The following is a 20,894-nucleotide window of genomic DNA, read 5'->3' as shown; positions in this document are numbered from 1 at the left end:
TTTTGATTTAAAATGTTTATTATACATATCCTTATAGAAAATTTGATTGCGCATCTTTTTTTCTTATAAAATTTTTTTCTATTTATTACCGTTTTCGAAATAATGAAGAAAAACCATTTTTTTGAAAACATAAAATTTAATTAAATTTTTCACTTCAACTCGCGATATTTTAGTCAATTTTGGATATTTTTTAATGAAAAAATAACTAAATTACTCGGTGAAATATCCTGCGAATGATGAAAAAAGAAGAAAACTGTTTTCATTAAAAATAAAATTGTTATTAATTTTTTTCTAAACAATTGCAAAAACCGTGAAGTGCAATTTTCACGAGCTTCGTTTAACGGGCGAATTTTAAGCAATAACAAACTTCCAGTGAGAAAGTTGTTTATTATAGTCCAAAGAAGTTTTCTGGAAAGTTATATTATAATTGAACAATTAGCAACAAATTGGTGAATGTTTAAAGTTGCGCGCGCGGCTGAACGTTTGACGCGCGTTTGCTGTTATAAGCTCGACTCAATATGTCACGGTGTTTTCAGTTTTTTCGCTTTTATCTCACTTGAAATTTTCAAGTTTTTCTTTTAAATTAGAAATTAATTCTATAGTAATAATTAATTTTTTGTAAATGTATATTTATAAAGTGTTACAAATATACAAATTGTTACTATAAGTTAAATTAAAACATAAAAATATTTTAATATTGGTTTGTTTTGCCTTAGAGGTTAAGTAAATCAAAACAAACCTTCCACGTGCTGATCTTTCGTATTCTCTTATCTTTTTCGTTAAAAAAGATACATATTTTCCTGAGAGGTGAAAAAAAATTTTGTCATATGTGAAGGACTATTGTTTAAAGTGTTTTTTGTTTTTATATTAAAATTTATTTTTAAAATGTCTGATCACTCAAATCATCATGGAAGAAAAAGAAGTAGAAATGCGGAAAATTGGGAACAAAACGTTCGGAAAGAAAAGCGTAACAAGGTAAAAGTGATTAAAATAATAAAAAAAACTATTACTTGCATTATATAAGAATTTTGTTAAAAAATAAAAATAATAAACATGTAAATGTATATTATTTTTATTTTTAAAGTTTTTGACTTCGTGTTAGAGTAGAAAATGGAATCGTCGACCACGTCCAAATTTTTAATAACTACAAAACAACTACAAAAAAAATTATTTTTTCTTTATTTATTTGGTAAATTAGATCCTTAAAAAACTATTTTTAATAATTACTTTTTAGGGAGAAGAATATATATCTACTTCAAGTAAAGCGGTTGATGCAAAAACGTTTAAAAAGTCGATTCCTGTTGTCAGCGCTTAAAATGTTATGAGAAAATTAACGTTTCAGATCAACAAAAATTTTACTCAAATTTTTGGGAACTAGCCAATTATGACAAACAAAATGTTTTATTGAGTACAGTAATGAAGTGTAGCGATCCCATATTAATAAATAAAAATTCTGCAAAACCGAGATTAATTCGTTGGAACTTCGAATTATTGCACGAGAGCAAAAATATTCCAATTTGCCAAAAATTTCTTTGCGAAGTACTCAATATAGGAATAAAAGAATACGGACTGTGCAAAATAAAATTTTAAACAAAGATACTGTGTGCGATCTTCGAGGAAAACATGGTAATCATGTAGTAAAATTAAATGAAGATTTAAAAGAGTTGATTGAAATCCATTGCATAAGTATACCTCATAGATCATCTCACTACAGAAGAGAAAACACTGGTTTAAAGTATTTTGAAAATTCGGAATTAACTTTGGATTTACTCTATGATTTGTTCGTTGAATTTTATAAAAGTGTCACGCAAAAAGATGAAATACCTCTAAACAGATCGACGTACGCGAAATATTTTAACCACAATTTGCCATTTTCTTTTAGACTTCCTCGCACGGATGTTTGTAATTTATGTTACAAAAGTGAAACAAATACTAATGAAAATGAGAATTATGTTGAACATAAACAAAAAGCCAACGATTATTTAACTTTAAAAAATCGGTATTTATCAGAAACAAACGTTTTGTGTTGTGAGTTTGATTACGCGCAAAATTTACCGTTGCCAAAGATTCCCGTAAATGATCAATTTTATAAACGTTTAGTTTGGCTTTATTTGTTTAATGTTCACATACATAATTCAGAAAGCAGCTATATGTATCCCTTTTTTGAAGGAATCACAAAAAAAGGAGCAAATACGGTTTGCAGCTTCCTTTATGATAGCGTGAAGAAAGAATTTGATGCAGAAAATCATAAAAAAATATATTTTTTTTCTGATGCGGCTCCTGGGCAAAATCGTAATTATACAGTGCTTACTTTCTGCTTTCTTTTGTCAATGGAATTAAATGTCGAGATTTTACATATATTTCCTGTTCGCGGACACTCCTACTGCCAATGTGACCGTAATTTCGGCATGTATGCTAAGAAAAAGAAAAAACTCGAGCGCATTGAAACCTTTGATGATTATTGCGCTTTAATTGAAAACGCAAGAAATCCACCTTTCACAGTAGATAAATCAGCGACTGACAAGCTTCAAGATTTTGAAAAATTATTTAAAAACAAATTAATAAAGCCGAAAGGATTAAAAATTAGCGAAGCTTCAGTGATCAGATACACTTCAAATGGAAATATTGAAGTTTTTAAAAACTACGATTTAAAAAATCCCAAAAAATTCGAAATAAAAACGAATCTTCAAAAGATCCAAGATCTTCCCAAATGCAAACCGCCTACGATAGGAATCACTCAGTCTAAAAAAAATGATGTAAAAAGTTTATTGACCTATGTCACCGAAAAAGGACGTTTATGTATCAACGATTATTTATTAACAGTGGGAACAAAAAGTACAAGCAAAGGTGTCAGTCAAAATGATGAATCTTATAGCGATGACAGTAATTTCAATTAAAAGAATAATTTATGAAAGTTGTAATTTAAAAAGTTTTAACTGTTATCATGAATTATTATAATATAAGTGTTCTACATTGTTAACTAATTTTTACAAGAATAATTTTACTACAATAAATTATAATTTATATAATATAAATAACTATATTTGATTATTGTTTTATTATTAATAAATATAATTTAACAGCAAACTAAATTTGGTTTTTTTTTCGTTTTGAAACACCGTGACATATTGAGTCGAGCTTATAACAGCAAACGCGCGTCAAACGTTCAGCCGCGCGCGCAACTTTAAACATTCACCAATTTGTTGCTAATTGTTCAATTATAATATAACTTTCCAGAAAACTTCTTTGGACTATAATAAACAACTTTCTCACTGAAAGTTTGTTATTGCTTAAAATTCGCCCGTTAAACGAAGCTCGTGAAAATTGCACTTCACGGTTTTTGCAATTGTTTAGAAAAAAATTAATAACAATTTTATTTTTAATGAAAACAGTTTTCTTCTTTTTTCATCATTCGCAGGATATTTCACCGAGTAATTTAGTTATTTTTTCATTAAAAAATATCCAAAATTGACTAAAATATCGCGAGTTGAAGTGAAAAATTTAATTAAATTTTATGTTTTCAAAAAAATGGTTTTTCTTCATTATTTCGAAAACGGTAATAAATAGAAAAAAATTTTATAAGAAAAAAAGATGCGCAATCAAATTTTCTATAAGGATATGTATAATAAACATTTTAAATCAAAAGTTGAATTTCAAGTGGCCAGGGGCCAACGTTTTTCAGCGCGGCGAGTTTATGTGCCCTTCTTTGATCCGGCAGCTCAATTTAGTAAACTTCGTGAAACCATCGATTATCAACAAAATGTGTTTCTTTGAGATAGAGCTTTTGTCTATTGGGCCAAAATGGTCAATGTGACACGTCAAAAATGGGACATCACCCTTCGGAATAATATTTAAATAGCCTTCTTTTTTACCCGTGGTTGGTGAAAACGCGACGCACTTTAAACAATTTGTTATATAAATTTTCACCTTGTCTCTTAATTGCGGGAACCAGTAATTACGTAAAATAGCCTCGGAAGTTTTCTCCGCGCAAAAATGTCCCATCTCGTCGTGATATTTATGAATAACTTTATTCTCCATATTCGAGGGAACATAAAATAATATCGCGTTATTTCTTTTTCTGTATATTAAACCATTCCTCATTTCATAAAGTTTATCTTCATCGACCTACAATTTTTCGCGCAATTCAACTATTTTCGTATCGATATTTTGACTCGCAATTAAGTTCGACTCGAGCGTATTGTCTTCGACGACCATAACGCATACTGCTCGACTTAAAGCGTCTACATGTCGCATTTTCTCCCCACTACGATGTTCGAGGGTTTTATTATAATTTTCAAATTCCGAGGACCACCTGGAAATGCGCGGATTAATGTCCTTTTTATCAAGAGTTAATTTTAAAGCGTTACAGTCGGTTATGATTTTAAATTGAATCCCTTGTAAATAAACACGAAACCGCCTTAAGGCATACACAATCGCAAGTGTCTCGAGCTCGAAACTGTGATAGCGCGATTCTACGTCAGAGGTGCGTTTCGAAAAGAAAGCTATCGGGTGAAATTCGTTGTCTCTTTTCCGCTGTAATAAAACTGCACCGAAACCCAACATGCTTGCATCACAGTGGAGCTCGGTTTCGTCCTTCGGATCGTATATGCCCAAGACAGGTGACTGAATCAATTTTGATTTAAGAGTTTCGAAAGCACGGTATTGTTCTTCACCAAATACAAATTCAGTATTTTTTCTAGTAAGGTCATACAAAGGTTTACCTATCATCGAAAAGCCAGCGACAAATTTACGAAAATAGGCGCACATTCCTAGGAACGATTGTAGCTCTCTCACATTGCGCGGTACCGGAAAATTAGTAATAGCATTAATTCCTCGATCATTTGGACTTATCCCACGAGCAGAAACCTTATATCCCAAGTACTCTACTTCACACTGCAAGAATTTGCACTTATCCATGCGTAGTTCAAGTTTGTTCTCGACCATCAAAAACAACACGCGCTTCAAAATTTCCAAGTGACGTTCAACCGTATCCGTCGCGATAAGAATATCATCGAGATAAGTCATTATGTCACCTGATCTGATCAAATCACTAAATATTTTGTTTACAAATTTCTGAAACATTGCTGGACCTGTTTTTAAGCCAAAAGGCATTCTTAAAAATTCAAAGTGACCGAAGGGTGTTATAAATGCAGTATACTTTATTGAATCTTCTGCCATTTTAACGTGATGAAAACCATCTTTCAGGTCAAGCAATGTAAAGTAACATTTACCACGCAAACCATCGATCAGATCCTCAATTAAAGGAAAAGGATAATTTAGGCATTCTAATATTTTATTTATAAATCGATAGTCCACACACAGTCGCAGATCGCCATTTTTTTTCTAGTTAGGACAATTGGTGATGCATATTTTGAATCGCTTTCACGAATAATCTTTCTAGCTACAAGATCATCGAGAATCGCTCGTAATTTGATCTTCTCTTCGAAGGAGAGTCTTCGCGGACCAAACATGATAGTCTTGTCACTTGTTAATTTTAAAACTAACTCAATATTTACATTTGGAAATTCCGGTCTTTCCTTATTTATATATTCTTCAAGAAAAATATTTTTTAATTGTGATTTAATTTTAAAGTCAATGTCCGGATTAATTTGCATAAAATCGACAGCACTATCAGTTCCATGATCAATCGCGAATATCTCTCCGATGGCTTCTGCCTCAATTTTTGACAATGACAACAAACCCAAATTAAATTTACTTAGAACATCGCGTCCCAAAATTACAGAAACCTGCATCGTGTTATCTGGTACAACATAAACAGTAATTTTAGTTTCGATATCATTAAATCTTACCTTTGCTGTTACTAATCCTAATCTTACTAATGCACTGTTATTAATTCCGGTGTAATCTTGAGACGAATCAGAAGGACATGGCTGCACACTGCCTGCTGGTAGTCGACTCTCCTTTATGAAGCTGATGGGACTTCCGGTATCAAAAAGTGTGTCCAAAGACAAAACACAAATCTCCTTTTCAACGTCGATCTCATAAGTAATCGTCTTGAAACACTGTTTTTCCAAAATATTCTCCAAGTCAAGGTCATCAGGTACATCCATTGACACATTTGCAATTTGATTTTTTCCTTGAAGTTGAATTCTTTTTTTAAGACAATCTTTGGACTGATGTCCCAGCTCGAAACACTTAAAACATGCGCCGACAGGTCTTTTTGGAAATCGACAGTCAGCCGCAATGTGACCATTTTTACTGCAATTGAAACATCTTTGGGAACTGAAAGGTTTTGTTGTGCTTTTATCCTTCGCCATAACTTCGTTACCAGGAACCACAGAAGTAGGTTTTTTAACCTCACGTGCAGATACAATATCTTCCTTCAAGGTGACCTTCTCGAATGCACTCAAAAGTTCAGACTTTTCTTTGAACCGCTGAATCCTGGCCTGGTTACGCAAGGAGGAGTCCGGAATACCATCTACCAAGTAATCAACTAATTCATCTTCGTCGATAGGAACAGCATTTGCCAAAATTAACTTTTCGTGAAAGTAGTCACTAAATGGTTCTGAATTTTTCCAGCTGCGTCCTTCAAATTTTCTCCTCAAAGTCAATCTATTTTGCCGGTGGTCAAACATTGATTCCAGTCCAGTGAGCAACTCTGTCACCGACATACCGACGAATTCTGATCTTGAATGAAACCATCGAAGTGCTTTCCCTCTCAATTTTGACCCCAACAGTAGTCGTCCAGTTTCTTCGTTCAATTTATAAATGGATATTAATAACAGAAGTTGATCTCGCCATCTTCTGTAGTCATCACCGGAACCTTCAAATTCGCTCAAAAGATCCTTTAGCGCATGAATGTTTGGATGTGATGACGGTTGCTGAATGGTCGGAGTAGCAGTAGAGCCACGCAAAAGATCTAATTCACGCCTTGTGAGCTCCAACTCGCGCCGAGTCAACTCATGTTCTCGTCTAATTAATTGTAATTCCCTTTCTCGTGCATCCGCATCATCAGCATCATCTTGTTCTTCGCGCGTAATATCATCATCACTCTCCGTTATATGTGGATTCTTTCGTGGGTCATCTCTAGCTTGGATCAATTCTGCCTCTTGTGTCCAATCGTCAGAAGGATCTTTCTCCTGCAGTCGCCTTATTAATTCTGCCTTGTTTCCGACAGTTGTCAAACCCAGTGATCTAGACACCGCCTTGAGGGTGGCTACTGTGAAGGTAGTGGGATCCATGGGCAAAGAAAGAGTAGGGACTCCCCACTTTATTCAGAAATTACGAAGAAATCCGAGTACGGTCGATTTGGTAGAGTTGATTTTCACGAAAATTCAGCGATTATGATGCCACAGCACGTTCACTTTGGGAAATTAATTGAAGCGTCTATCAACCGCCATTAACAAAATTTTTCCCCACTCGAAATCCAAACCTTCACATTCACAGAATCCTGAGTTTCTGCACCACCAAAATGCACTTCACTTTATGCGTTCACTTTTCTAACAGGTTTTTATAGGGTTTTCCGCACTTTTATGCACTGTTCGTACGAGAAAAAGAACCTGCAATTCTGGGCCACGTGTTACATGGAAACCTCGGAACATAAATACAAAAATTTCCAATTTATACAAATTACACACTTAACTATTTCCGTAACTGAAGCGGAAAACAGTCATAAAAATTCGCGAAACGTGATTTTACAAAAAGAAACACCAAACTGAGTTTTTCACGTTCGCTACACTGAATCGAGTTCTACGACGACTAAAATTCACGAGAAAATAAAAAAAAACTAATTTTCAGGATGTTTTCGCTGTTGATTAGTGGGTAATTAGGTCTGATATCCCACTTCTGATATTGTAATGAATTAAAGTTGATTATAATAAAAGATCTTTATTAATATCAGAAAATATTGTTTACAACCGTTTCTCGCGACAGTTCGTCGTAGACTGAATTCCTTAATTGTCGGTGGATCGTTTAGTCCCCGAAATTTGTATATAAGTACTATTGTTACATTTCTTACATAAATGAAATAATTTTTACTGTCCATGATTTCACTTAACCTAGAAATATTGAAATCAAACTTGTGTGCCTTGTATGCAATGCGTTTACTATGGAATTTCAACTTAACCTCAAATATATTGATTTGATAGTATCATGATATACATGGAATATAATAATCGCGTCACATGTAAAACAAATAAATATTAACAGTAATTAATTAACAAACATTATTTAATTTATGTTAATTCATTACATGAATTGTAAAAAAAGAATGTCACATACACAAATAGCTTATGTCAAATTATTTTTCTGTGTATTTTCTTTGCTGAGGAAGCACAGTAATTTTTGTAGTTAAAGAGACAGCAAATATTTTCGTTTTTTTAGGTATAAACTGTGTTTGTTAATGGTACATTCTACTTTGCCAACAAAACGAACCTATTTTATACGGAAGCACAGTAATTTTTTCCATAATTTCCTTACAAAAATTAACAGAAGTTTCTCTCCGTGCATTTTTGACGCGATATTTAGAACTTTTAGATGTGTTCCAATACGAATACCCGTACTAAAATTAGAAAAATAAAAAAAAACCTAAAAATTTCATGTTTTTTTAAAACATATGTAATTTGTTTATTTATAAATTTATAAAATTTTTTGGAACGCCATTCGAAAGAGCGTTTTTTGGCCAATAAGAAATGACTATTGTAGAATATTTTCTGTAGAGTTTTTATGTTAAACTATAGTGTCAAACCTTGTGACAAAAAATTGTACATTTGGGCGTTAATTGGTTAAAGGCATGTTGATGTTGCGAAATGTAAACAAAGGAAAATGTGAACAAACTAAAGACTACAATAACTATATTCTGGCATCTTTAATTTCTATAAAAATTAACATTTTTACACTTTCTTTAAGGAAAACGTAAATTACAGTGTCAAAGTTTGCAACGAAACCGTATTTGACTAAAAGTAATATAAAGCAAGTATTTAAATATTAAAATTAAATGACTTCTAAACTAGCACTTTTGACGCGTCGCAAAAATTAAACTGTTTGTGAATATCAGACGTACGAACCCTGCGAAAGATTGGATAATAACAAGAGGGAAAGGGTAAAAATTTTCCTTACCATTTGTGACCGTCCTATCGCTCACTGGGACTTTCTTATGGTCCATTAAACTGCATGTTTTTCTGAAGTTTTCTCATGTTTTTATCTGATCTATGTAAGGTATAGTTACCTAATTCTACACTACAATTCACCATTTTCATAAAAAAAATGTGAATTTATATTTATTTACAAAAATGAGAAGTATCAAAAATGTTTCTTTATTTAGTCTTATACTGCTGCTTCTTTCCGTTAAAAAAAAATAATTTATAAATTTGTTAACCAAGTCAGTAATACAAACCAAATTTATGGTGTAAATTTTTAGTCTCAAGCAAAATTCAAGTGAATTAGTTCGATTTATGAGTAGAAGTGACCTGTCAAAAAGTTTGGCTTGTGATGTACAAGGAACGAAAAGTTTAACGGTTTAAAAATATCAACAGCAAGGAACCAGACGGTGAAAGACCCAGTCAGCGATAGGACGGTTACAAATGGGAAGGGGAAATTTTACCATTTCCCTCTTGTGATTGTCCAATCGCTCATTGAGTCTTTCTCAGGGTTCGTGCGTCTGATATACTCAAACAGTTTAATTTTTGCTACGCTTCGAAAATGGTATTTTTAGTGGTCATTTTATTATTTAAATACTTGCTTTTTATTACTTTTAGTCAAATATGGTTTCGTTGCAAACTTTGACACTCTAACTAATTTTTATAGAAATAAAGGCTGCCAAGAAATTGCGATTTTAATGTTTGATTTGTTTACATTTCACAACATAAAATTGCACTTAACATTATCTCAATATCAACGTGTAAATATTATTTTGCAGCGACCATTTGGACATGATATTAAGGTCACTGTAATATTACAGATAATATTGTGAATATCCAGTGTAATGTTAGAATAGTGTCAAATAGTTATTTTCGTAACAAGGGCGCAAAATAGGTGATTGCGACGATGGCGAAATGAAGGGACCGAGGGGACACAATTTCGCGCCCGAGGCGAAGCCGAGGGAGCGAAAGTGTCCCCGAGGTCCCGAAATTTCGCCAAAGTCGTAATCACCTTTGCGCCCATGATGCGAACATAATTTTTTGTCCTAACTGCATGGAAAGTATGGCATTGAGGGCACGCACGATTAAACTCTCATAGTAGTTAAAAATTAAGCTTTATATAAACATTATATCGAATGAAGTCTCTAATGATAGAAGTTTTAAAATAGAAATAAAAAACAATGTATTCTGGAAACATAGTATTTATTTAGAACGTAGTAATTAATAATTAAACAAAACTGAAACAGGAACTTTTAAAATTGACAATTTTGATAAACGAAATGGGAACAAAACCAAATATCTCATTATTTTTTTTAGAGAAAATAAAAAAAAATTGCAAATTTTTATAGACAAAATAAAACAAGTTGAAAATGTTTGCAGTTTTATAGTCAACATAAAAAGAAAGTCGAAAATGTCGCATTTTAATGAAGAAAATCAAATAATTAACAAGCGGGCGGTAAAGTATTTTCCGCCCGCTCGGAGGTAGGGGAAGCGGGCGGAAAATACTTTACCGCCCGCTGACGTCATACAAGCGGGCGCAAAATACTTTTCAGCCCGCTTCTCCCACTCCCGGGCGTAATGTGTTACTTTGCGCCCGCCTTAAGTGCCCGAAATGACATACTTTCCGTGCAGGTAGGACAAAAATAATATTACGTGGTGCTTAGATTTTGTTAATAAATTAATAAATCTCACCTTAAGTTTAACTTCTATTCTATCGATTTCACCACCGAGTAAATCGACAATATTCTCACCATGCTTCAAAAGAAATGCCTCAAGTTCATCAATATTCTGCATTTTCTTTACTTCCTGCAAATATAACAGTGCATTTATAAAAATTGTTTTATTTTATCTGTTGATAAAGTATAATTTATTATAATATTAAGAAATATAATTCATAAAAAGTATAAACAATAATGATTAAACTTTAAATAACCTCGAGCATAGCATTGAGATCGTGTTTATCAAGGTAAGATCTTGTCAATTCTCTGCCATCAAAATCTAATTCTGCCTTATATCTCACAAGACTGTTTCCCATATCTATACCCTTAACGTCATGGATGGCTCTCACCTAAAATGAAAAATTTTAATATTATTTTAGTTCTGCCCATTCGAAACAAATTTATCCCTGGTCAATTGACTTAACCGAATTCAAATCAAATTCAGTTAGCATCGGTTAGAGTCAATAAATAATTAATTAAAATAAGTTAACGAAATATTGCATATTTAATTATTATTATATTTATGAGACCTTCCACGTCATTGAGAACAGAGCTAAAAACAAAAATTAGTTGAATGGATTTAAGTGATCAATGGCGTAAAAGATTCCTACATCCGTGTACTGCTAGATAACAGTGGGCGCTTTTGAAAAAACTTAATTTGTGATGTCAATAGGGCTGTGAAAAGTAAAAAGTCCTGTGTTACGGTCGACTTTGTAACTAAATATCCCTTTGTAATAACAAAATATAAATATAATTTTTTTAAGAAAATATATTAACAAAATACAAATATATATTTTGTTGAGTAATGAGAAGGCCTAGATACGTATCTATAGACCTTCTCATTACTACAACAAAAAATTATTAATACGGTCAAACAAAAACAAAAATTACAAAAAAATACAAATATCTATATTAAATATAATAACCAACCAAACATAGATCATCTATTCAGATATAGAATGAGGCTTCAGATATTAACCCTAGAAGGAGTAACTGGGGTGTCTGAACACCCCAAGCAAAATTCAAAGTATTCCCATGGCTTAACCAATAATTTTTTACGCTCAAAAATCGTTGATAATTTAGTTTGAACCTCTATCTTTTGACACCTGTAAGTGCCGCCAAAAGTTTTGCTCTAGGAAGAGCTCTATCTCCTGTTAAAATACGTCTGGGGTGTCTGGACACCCCAGTTACTCCCTAACGTTAGAAAAATTGTCAAGATAAGTAATTTCAATTTTTTTTAAAAAATCGTTTTTAATCAGTTAAAATCATCTGATAAAGTATAAATTGATAGGTTATGCATGAAAAAGTTGTATTTTATAAAAAAGAAACATTTTTATACTAAAATTCTATTTTTATGAAAAATAGACATTCTGTATTTGTAACAACTTATGAAATTTGAGTTAATATTTATTAAAAATTTCTGTGCTCTCTCTCTACATTCAGAAATTAAATTCTAATACAGAAAAATGTAGTATATGACAGTCAAATTTAAATTATAAATTCTATATTGTTAATAATATTTTAACATATATTAGAGGTATTAAGAATTGTTAATTAAAACTTTGATTAAATATTAATTTACAGAATCATTTCATAAGTTATTAATTTTAATGTTAATATATTCAGATATATTAAGTTTGTAAAATTTTGAATTTATAACACCATTTTTAGTAAATATTAATTGTTTAAGTCCATTTTATAGTTCATTTTTATGATTTTCACTATTCGTCAATTGTCTTTAATTTCTTTCACTTCAGATGTTCAAATAATTATGTTTTTTGGAAGTAATACAAAAACTAATTTTTTCCCCTAAAAGTGTATCTATTTAACTTTAAAAACCTAAAATAGTTTTTAAATTAGTCAAATTTTTAAGAAACTACAACGTTTTTTGTGAAAAAAGTCAATTTTGCAATTTTTTGGTGTTTTTTTGGGTTTTTATGGTTTTTTCAAAATTTTTTGAATTTATCAAAATATGAATAATATTATTGTATTCCTTACTAAAAAACCAATCAATTCATTTCAATAAATTTTTTTTACGTCAAATATAAACCTTATAGAACAAGTTTAAAGCGTGGGGTGTCGGGACACCACAGTTACTCCTTAGAGGGTGAGTAAATTAATGTACTCCTTCTAGGGTTAATGTATTGTGAAACTTAAGGAGTGGTGTGTTTAGGTTCATGAACCAATAAGATTACACCGCTGCCTAAATCTGCATGGTTTCAGAAATTCACTTGGTGACAACCTTGTGCAATAAACTATAAAAACGATTTCAACACTGTAATATTGAATAATAAAAAATGCGCTATTGCGCATGACAAAGTGTAGTAGTAGCACACTAGGCAGCATGTTCGTGACCCAGAGGAAAGACCTCTATATTCCTAGGTTTTTAGGCTCGCTGAAACCGAATATGAACATAACAATTTCTTTAATTCCCCATTCCATATTCACCGCCAAAAATAAATTAGTCTCCTCCCTAACCCCCTAGCACTCTCTTACTACCCCTTGTGGGGGATTGAAATTTTTGGTTTTATAAAAAGTCGTGTGAAAATTTTAACGGAAAGCGTTTGTAGATTTGTCGAGCCGCTTCAATGTAAAAATTTAGGCAATTCAATCTGAAATAGTGCAAATCTTGACGATCGAAATTATCTGTATTCTGAGCAAGTGTTCTGACCTAGCCAAACGAGATGGTTGTCGCTAATTATCGCTGTTCATCGCGTTAGAGAACAGTATCCTGCTCTCAAGTTGTATTTTGCAAGCGAACATTTGAACAAACAAGATGATGATTCTTTCGCGACTTTGATACATGAACTGTTGTCTAATCCAATTAATAAACTGTATTTAGATTTTCTTAGTTATTCACTTCCGCTTTTCACGAATTTAAACAAAAAACTTCAATTAGAGAAAGCCAAGATTCATCTTCTTTATGAAAAAGTTTCTCAAGTTTATAAAACTTTTCTCGATTGTTATCTTAAGCGCGATTATTTGAATAGAACAGACATGGAACAGCTTCAGTTTAAAAACCCTTAAAGAAACCCTGTTCAGTTAGAAGATATTTATTTAGGTCCAGCTGTAGTAATAGCACTTGCTCAGAATACAGATAATTTCGATCGTCAAGATTTGAACTATTTCAGATTGAATTGCCTAAATTTTTACAATGAAGCGGCTCGACAAATCTACAAACTAAAGGTTATGTATACTTTTAAACGCAGCGCCGGTACATAAAATGACGTCACGGTTAGGCTATATGGTGGGGGGGATAAAATAGGGGAAAGTTGAAACCACAGGGCCTTGAAACTATAGGAGTTCTACTGTACATTCATCCCTCACCATTGTAGTGTTATTTTTTTCAAGAAAACAAAAAATTAAGAAAACTTACTTGTTAAAAAAAATCTTCAAATTTCTCAAAACTACAAATTTTTCTTCAAATTTGAAGAAAAATCTCCCAATCTGGCAGCACTGGTACCAATTTGTACACGTTAACCAAGCTAAGAACGAAATGAGAATCGCAAAAACTGTTCGAGTTTCGTGTTAACCAAGGAAGTCTATACAGTTTATATACATCTCTGCCAGGACCGCAATTTTTGTTCGTGCTAAGAGAAAATTCGTGTTAACCGAGTACGCGTTAACGAGGGTTTACTGTATACATAATAATATTTTAATAGTTCTGTCAAGTTTATAAAAATTACTTTTGCAGATATTTGCAAAGCTGGAAAATTAAAATAGCAGCAGATGCCCAGTAATAAGGGGTGAATTAAAGTGGATTGGCACTTTTATGCTCTTAAATTCCAAACCAATTCCGTTTTTGTCCGCAATCTTAAAGAATTCCTTTCCTATTGTTAAATTGATAATTTCTATCCAATTCAATCCTCTGTAACCACGTGACCAGAATTTGAAACCCCTTTAATGCCCTTTAAAGAATTCAATGTTAATTAAAAGGCATTAACTCCACAACAAATGATTCCCTTAAACGGCATTAAAGTGAATTCAGACTCTGGTCACGTGGTTACAGAGAATTGAATTGGATAGAAATTATCAACTTAACAATAGAAAAGGAATTCATTAAGATTGCGGACAAAAACGGAATTGGTTTGGAATTTAAGGGCATAAAAGTACCAATCCACTTTAATTCACCCCTTATTACTGGGTGTATTCGATTTTGAATTGTTTAAGTTATAATCCATTGTGAATACCAGAAATCATTCTAAAACATTGAAAGGTTGATAATAAAATAGACTATATCAAGTATGATCTTATTTTCTATAATCCTAATTGTATAATTCATTTTTCTCCGTGTATTACGTCAGACGTGGTAAATTCACAAACTATGCTTGTAATCGAACTTTCGCTATGTAATATTGCAAAATTCTAGACTAGCTATCATTATGAAGGAACATGCGGAATGTAATTCTACACAGCAGTACTAGCGTGTAAAATAACCTACAAATTTTTTGAATGAAAAATTAATTTTTTAACCCTTTGAGTCATACATTTTTCATTTCATTAAAATCTATTGAAACTGGTTACTCGGGGGTTTTTGGGGTCGCTGAATACGAATCTGGCATCAGATTTTCAAAATTCAAAATGGCGGATCCAATATGGCGGACAAACAAACAAATGACAAACGACAGACTTACACGAACGATTCTCTCCACAGGTAAGTACCGACTTTAATCAAACAAATAAAAATCGACACAATTACACAAACGATTTCCTCCACAGGTGAGTATCGGCTACAATCGGACAAATCACAATCAACAGACTTACACGAACGATTATCTCCACAGGTAAGTACCGACTTCAAACAAACAAATGACAAACGACAGACTAACACGAACGATTCCCTCCAAAGGTAAGTATCAACTTCATTCAAACAAACGACATTCGAGAAACTATTACTAACGATTCTCTCAACAGGTTAATATAGCTTTTACGTTGAAAGAAGGTATTTTATTGAGTAGAAGCAGTATTATTGTATGTGCTTTTTTACATCACATCCTGCATTAAGTTTGACATTTTCAGTTACTTATCGGTTAGCAATTCTTTACTAATATCTACAGTTTGTTCAATCGGATTGTCAAAAATGGTACATTATATTCAGTATCAAAAAATTAATTCTTTTTTTTTATAGACAGAAATACTATGAAGAGGATTTTACGTTAAACGAGTTACCTGACTGTGGATTGTCAGGATTCATTCACTTTTGATTTTACTCTTTAATTTTATCCGAACGTTTTGAATCTTCTAAGTTTATTAATAAATTTATTAATACTCATGCCAGATTCGTATTCAGCGACCCCAAAAACCCCTGAGTAACCAGTTTTAAGCAAATTCTGTTTATTTTTAATTTTCGCGTCCGCCATATTGGATCCGCCATTTTGAATTTTGAAAATCTGATGCCAGATTCGTATTCAGCGACCCCAAAAACCCCTGAGTAACCAGTTTCAAGCAAATTCAGTTTATTTTTAATTTTCGCGTCCGCCATATTGGATCCGCCATTTTGAATTTTGAAAATCTGATGCCAGATTCGCAGGCTTCGCACTCCATTATGAGTTTAAAAAAAGTAGGAAAAAGTAGCCCCGATGACAAAAAAAAGTAGGAAATAGTAGCCTCGATGACAAAAAAAAAGTAGGAAATAGTAGCCTCGGTGACAAAAAAAAAGTAGGAAATAGTAGCCTCGGTGACAAAAAAAAGTAGTATACCGTAAACCGGGGCTACAAGGAACACCGGGGCTATAAGGAACAAAACTCTGTGTTCGGGTGGAGTTGAAGTTATCGGGGCCGTGTATGAATAATTGCGACTATTAATAATTTTGTGAACAGTAGTAGCTTGTAAGTGAGTTATTGTGTTTTAGTGAAATTTCAAACTTGGGAAACATTTGATTGCCGAGGTAAGTTGTTCCTATTTTAACTTCTCAAAGTAATTTTTTTTATTAAAGGGATTTATTATGGGAAGTTTTATTGAGTTCACTAAGTAATAAATACGTTTATTTTGTATTTACAGTAAGATTTACGAGAAAAAAACCAAAATTCACAAACGGCGGGTATATAAGGAACACAATTATTTCTTCCGAATTGTTAAAGTGTGTTGTTAAAACGTAAGTTATTTCCATAAATAACAAGAATTCAATAATTTTCAAAAATTTTTCTTAATTCAATAATTTGTATGTCTACTATTTTTTAATAAAATTTCCAAAAAGAATTCAATTATTAAAAAACAAATTATTTAAAAACAATTTTGAAAAAATTCTACACGAATATTCAATTCTTTTCTAAAAGAATGAAAATTTCATAGGAATTGAATTATTAAAAATTGAGTTTATCTAAATTTTTTTTTAAAAATCAATTATTTGAAACTTTTTTATAAAATCCTCGCAATAATTCAATTATTTCCATAAATAATAAAACTCATTGCAGAAATTCAATTATTTTTAATACGATTCTCATGAAATTCCTTGAAAAATGTAATTATTCTTAAAAATTTGATTAAAATTTGTCGAACGAATTCAATTATTACAATTATTTACATAAATAGCAAAATTCTTCAGATATACTAAATTCTTTTGAATATTAGTTTTGAAAAATATTCTTCACAAGAATTCAATTATTTATTTATTTATTTAAGTACCTAGTAAATGGAACTATACCCGTTTATTTATTTATTTCATAAATTTCCATAAAATTAATTAAATTAAATTGTTCTCCACAATTTAATTATTTTCAAAAATTTTAATAAAATTCTACGCAAACATTTAATTATTTTCATAAATATGTAATAACATTCTTTGGAAGGATTCAATTACTTTTATAAATAGTAAAATTCTTTGCAGAAATTCAATTAGTATCAATAAATTTTAATAAAAATGAATTAATCAAATTTTCAATTATAATTATGAACAGACAAGATTTTTTTTAAATTGAAAAAATTCTTTGTTTAATTCAATTATTTTCCAAATTTTTAATTAAAATTATTAAAAAAATTTAAAGAAACTCCTCAAAACAATTTAATTATTCATAGAAAGTCTAATTTATAATCAGTCACTATTGATAGAGTAAATGTCGGTAAAATTATTCCCTAATATCTTATTGACGGTCGTTTTTCATTAACGATTTTAGTTTTTAACACTGTTTTTAAATGGAAATTTGAAAACTAAAAATCTAAATTTGACTATTTGTTGAGAAAAGTAGCTTTTAGTAGCATTAGGCTCAAAAAAGTAGCCAAAAAGTAGCCTCGTATCAAAAAAGTAGCAAATAGTAGCTTTTAGTAGAAGAGTGCGAAGCCTGGATTCGTATTCAGAGACCCCAAAAACCCCTGAGTAACCAGTTTCAAGCAAATTCAGTTCATTTTTAATTTTCGCGTCCGCCATATTGGATCCGCCATTTTGAATTTTAAAAATCTGATGTTAGATTCGTATTCAGCGACACCAAAAACCCCCGAGTATCGAGTTTTATGAAAATAGGTTTAAAATTTCATCTGAAATACTTTTATTTTATAAAATATTACAAAAAATTGTTATTTATTATTAAAAATTATAAAAAAAATTGTAAAAAAGTAATTGTAAATATAGTTTAGGATCTAATTTGTAAAGAAAAAAAATTATCATCTCAAAAATTAGTAAGGATAAGTAAAAAATGAATTTTTTCTGAAAAAGAAGCATTATTTTTTGTTATTTATTTGTTTATAATACTTTTATTATTAACAAATTGTGAATCAACAGTTTTCTTAGACTTGTTTAGGTATGAGGAACATGCCCGGAAAAAAACCCCTAAATTTATTAATAAATATGCCATAGAAATACTGAAAACTGAGAAGGAAAAGGTGGGTCGCTGAGCGACCCACTGTGACGCAAAGGGTTAATAGTTTAAAAATGGTACGACAATAATTAAAAATAATCTATTCTATTCTAACTTAAGAGTACTGTTAACACGCCTTAATCTTAAAGCAATACATATTTATGACTTATTTTTATATGTAAGTCTTAAATATAGTCTCAGCGAGACTAGTAGAAACTTTAAGAACTCAACAGATAAAACGAGGGGGTATTTACTGGTTGAAAACGTGTACACTTCAATACACTTATTACGCTAAAATTACACTTATTACCAAGTATTACAGGGTATTACAGGGCAATACAGAGATATTTCTAGGTATTACACCCACGTAATAACGTACTATTACGCCCTATTACGCGATATTACACGACTATTACAAGAAGAGTGTACACTCCAATACGGGAGTATATACCCCCTCGAGATAAAATGAAGTCGAAATTTAGACTAGTTTTTAGTCCCCTAGCGTCTATAGTCCTCTGGAAGGGGAGATGCGCTTTTGGGCGTGATCAGGTGACGTGTCATTAGTTGTCATGGCTTTGCCTTGAGTATACGTGTTTTCTTCGTCCATTGTCACCTGTAGATTTTGATATTTTTGTGTACCGAATAAATAAATAAGTTTTTATTATATGAAGTGCAAGCATAGTTACACTGAACTGAAATGAATTTGATTCAATTAACCGATTTCTTGTCTATTATTAAATAATGATTACTTATAAGGAACATGTTAATAAATGTCATCATGGAAGTAGATGAAAAATTGGACTTCAATTTATAAAAAATAAATAAATAATTTCATTTTATTATTTTAAATAGTTAATGTAACTTTTCTTACAGATGCTTCTATTATACAATCTTTTACTGGCATCTCCTGAAACTGCAGTAAAAATAGTTAAAAAGCAGTCAAATTAACCAGGTTTTCTTTATGTGTAAAACTCTGACAAGAATTATGATGCATATCTTCTTCTAAACGTTTTTTATTTAGAAAATATAGTTAATAACTATAATTTTATATGCAATAGAAAAATAAATTTGAACTGTATTATTTACTACTTTTAAGTATTTAAGAAAGCTTTATTTTAGTCACTATTTTGACTTGCAGAGTAAATTGAAGTTTAAAAGGAAACTACTTTTAAGTCCACTTTTTGGCTATCGGCTATTTTTAAGACTACATAGCGACTTCATTCAAGCCTGAGTACCGACTTTTCTTAAGACTCTTTTTACAAACTAATTTTAAGTCTAAGATGACTACTTTTTGTTACATCTTAAAATTAGCTCGTTTGTAGACTTTATTCAAGACTTTTTTTTCTGTGTTTGGTTGCCAATATTCGGCCAATATTGGACCAATATTAACAACCGATGCTTGGCGAACCCGTTACATCCCAAGCACCAGCCCATATTGGTCCAATATTGGGAGCCTTTATTTTACCGACGATAGGTTTCTTAGCTGCCAATATTGGACCGGTGAGAAATTTCTCACTGGGTGTTTAACAATGTAATTAGTAAAGTTACACTATAAAATCCTGTAAAATGATGCGCCGGACGTGATGTTTCTATTTTTCAACGTCGGACATACACGGAGAAAAATTCTTTTTTAATGATTACAATAGTCTACATTACAGCTCGGATATGTGACCACTTTTTGGAATGATTACGAAGACTATGTAATGTGTTAAGAATTGAGTAGGAACGATTACTATAGCTGTTGTAAGGGAAACCTTCATGTTTGTACTCCTTACAACAGCTATAGTAATCATCACAAAAAGTGGTCACATATCCGAACAGTAATATAGACTATTGTAATCATTATGAATAAATTTTTCTCCGTGTAGTATTTTCAAGCAGCATTGCTGAATTACATTGTCCTATGTACAATTGTAAAAATCAAAGAGTTGCAAAAAATCACAATTTATTATTTTCAGTTACTTAGACACTTTCAATGCAAGCAAAAAATAAATTAAAAAAATTATATATTTACCATAATATCAGACTCTAATTCGGCATTTATTTTGTCAAGATTTTCTTGTGGTATACTTCGTCCAATTAAAGCTGCGACATTAGTATAAATAATAAATGAAGCTACGCCGCCCAAAAGTCCACCAACAAGAAGTGATCCGATAGCGTCAAATGCCGGATTTCCTAAATAAGAAGTTAATCCCATACAAGATGCAGCACATGCCACGCCTATTACCTACAATAATTTTAATTATTTTCAATAAAAATATTCAGAGATAATAGAAAAAACATTTTGA

At 31.4% G+C, this 20,894-nt stretch overlaps 1 protein-coding gene across 3 annotated transcripts in view; it reads right to left on the bottom strand.

Moving 5' to 3' along the window:
• Positions 1-20,894, bottom strand: part of LOC122508781 (zinc transporter 9) — an 80,312-nt gene that overhangs the window by 16,999 nt on the left and 42,419 nt on the right. For all 3 annotated transcript variants that reach the window (XM_043622325.1, XM_043622323.1, XM_043622324.1), the window contains exons 8-10: positions 20,621-20,833; positions 11,032-11,166; positions 10,791-10,904 (exon numbers count right to left, since the gene is read on the bottom strand). In XM_043622325.1, the coding sequence (XP_043478260.1) occupies positions 10,791-10,904; positions 11,032-11,166; positions 20,621-20,833 (462 nt within the window). The remainder of the gene's footprint in view (positions 1-10,790; positions 10,905-11,031; positions 11,167-20,620; positions 20,834-20,894) is intronic.

Source organism: Leptopilina heterotoma, unplaced genomic scaffold (assembly GCF_015476425.1).
Source record: "Leptopilina heterotoma isolate Lh14 unplaced genomic scaffold, ASM1547642v1 Lhet_57, whole genome shotgun sequence".
NCBI classification, from domain to species: Eukaryota; Metazoa; Arthropoda; class Insecta; order Hymenoptera; family Figitidae; genus Leptopilina; species Leptopilina heterotoma.
Note: the sequence above shows the minus strand (reverse complement) of the source record. Positions and strands in the feature narration are given on the sequence as shown.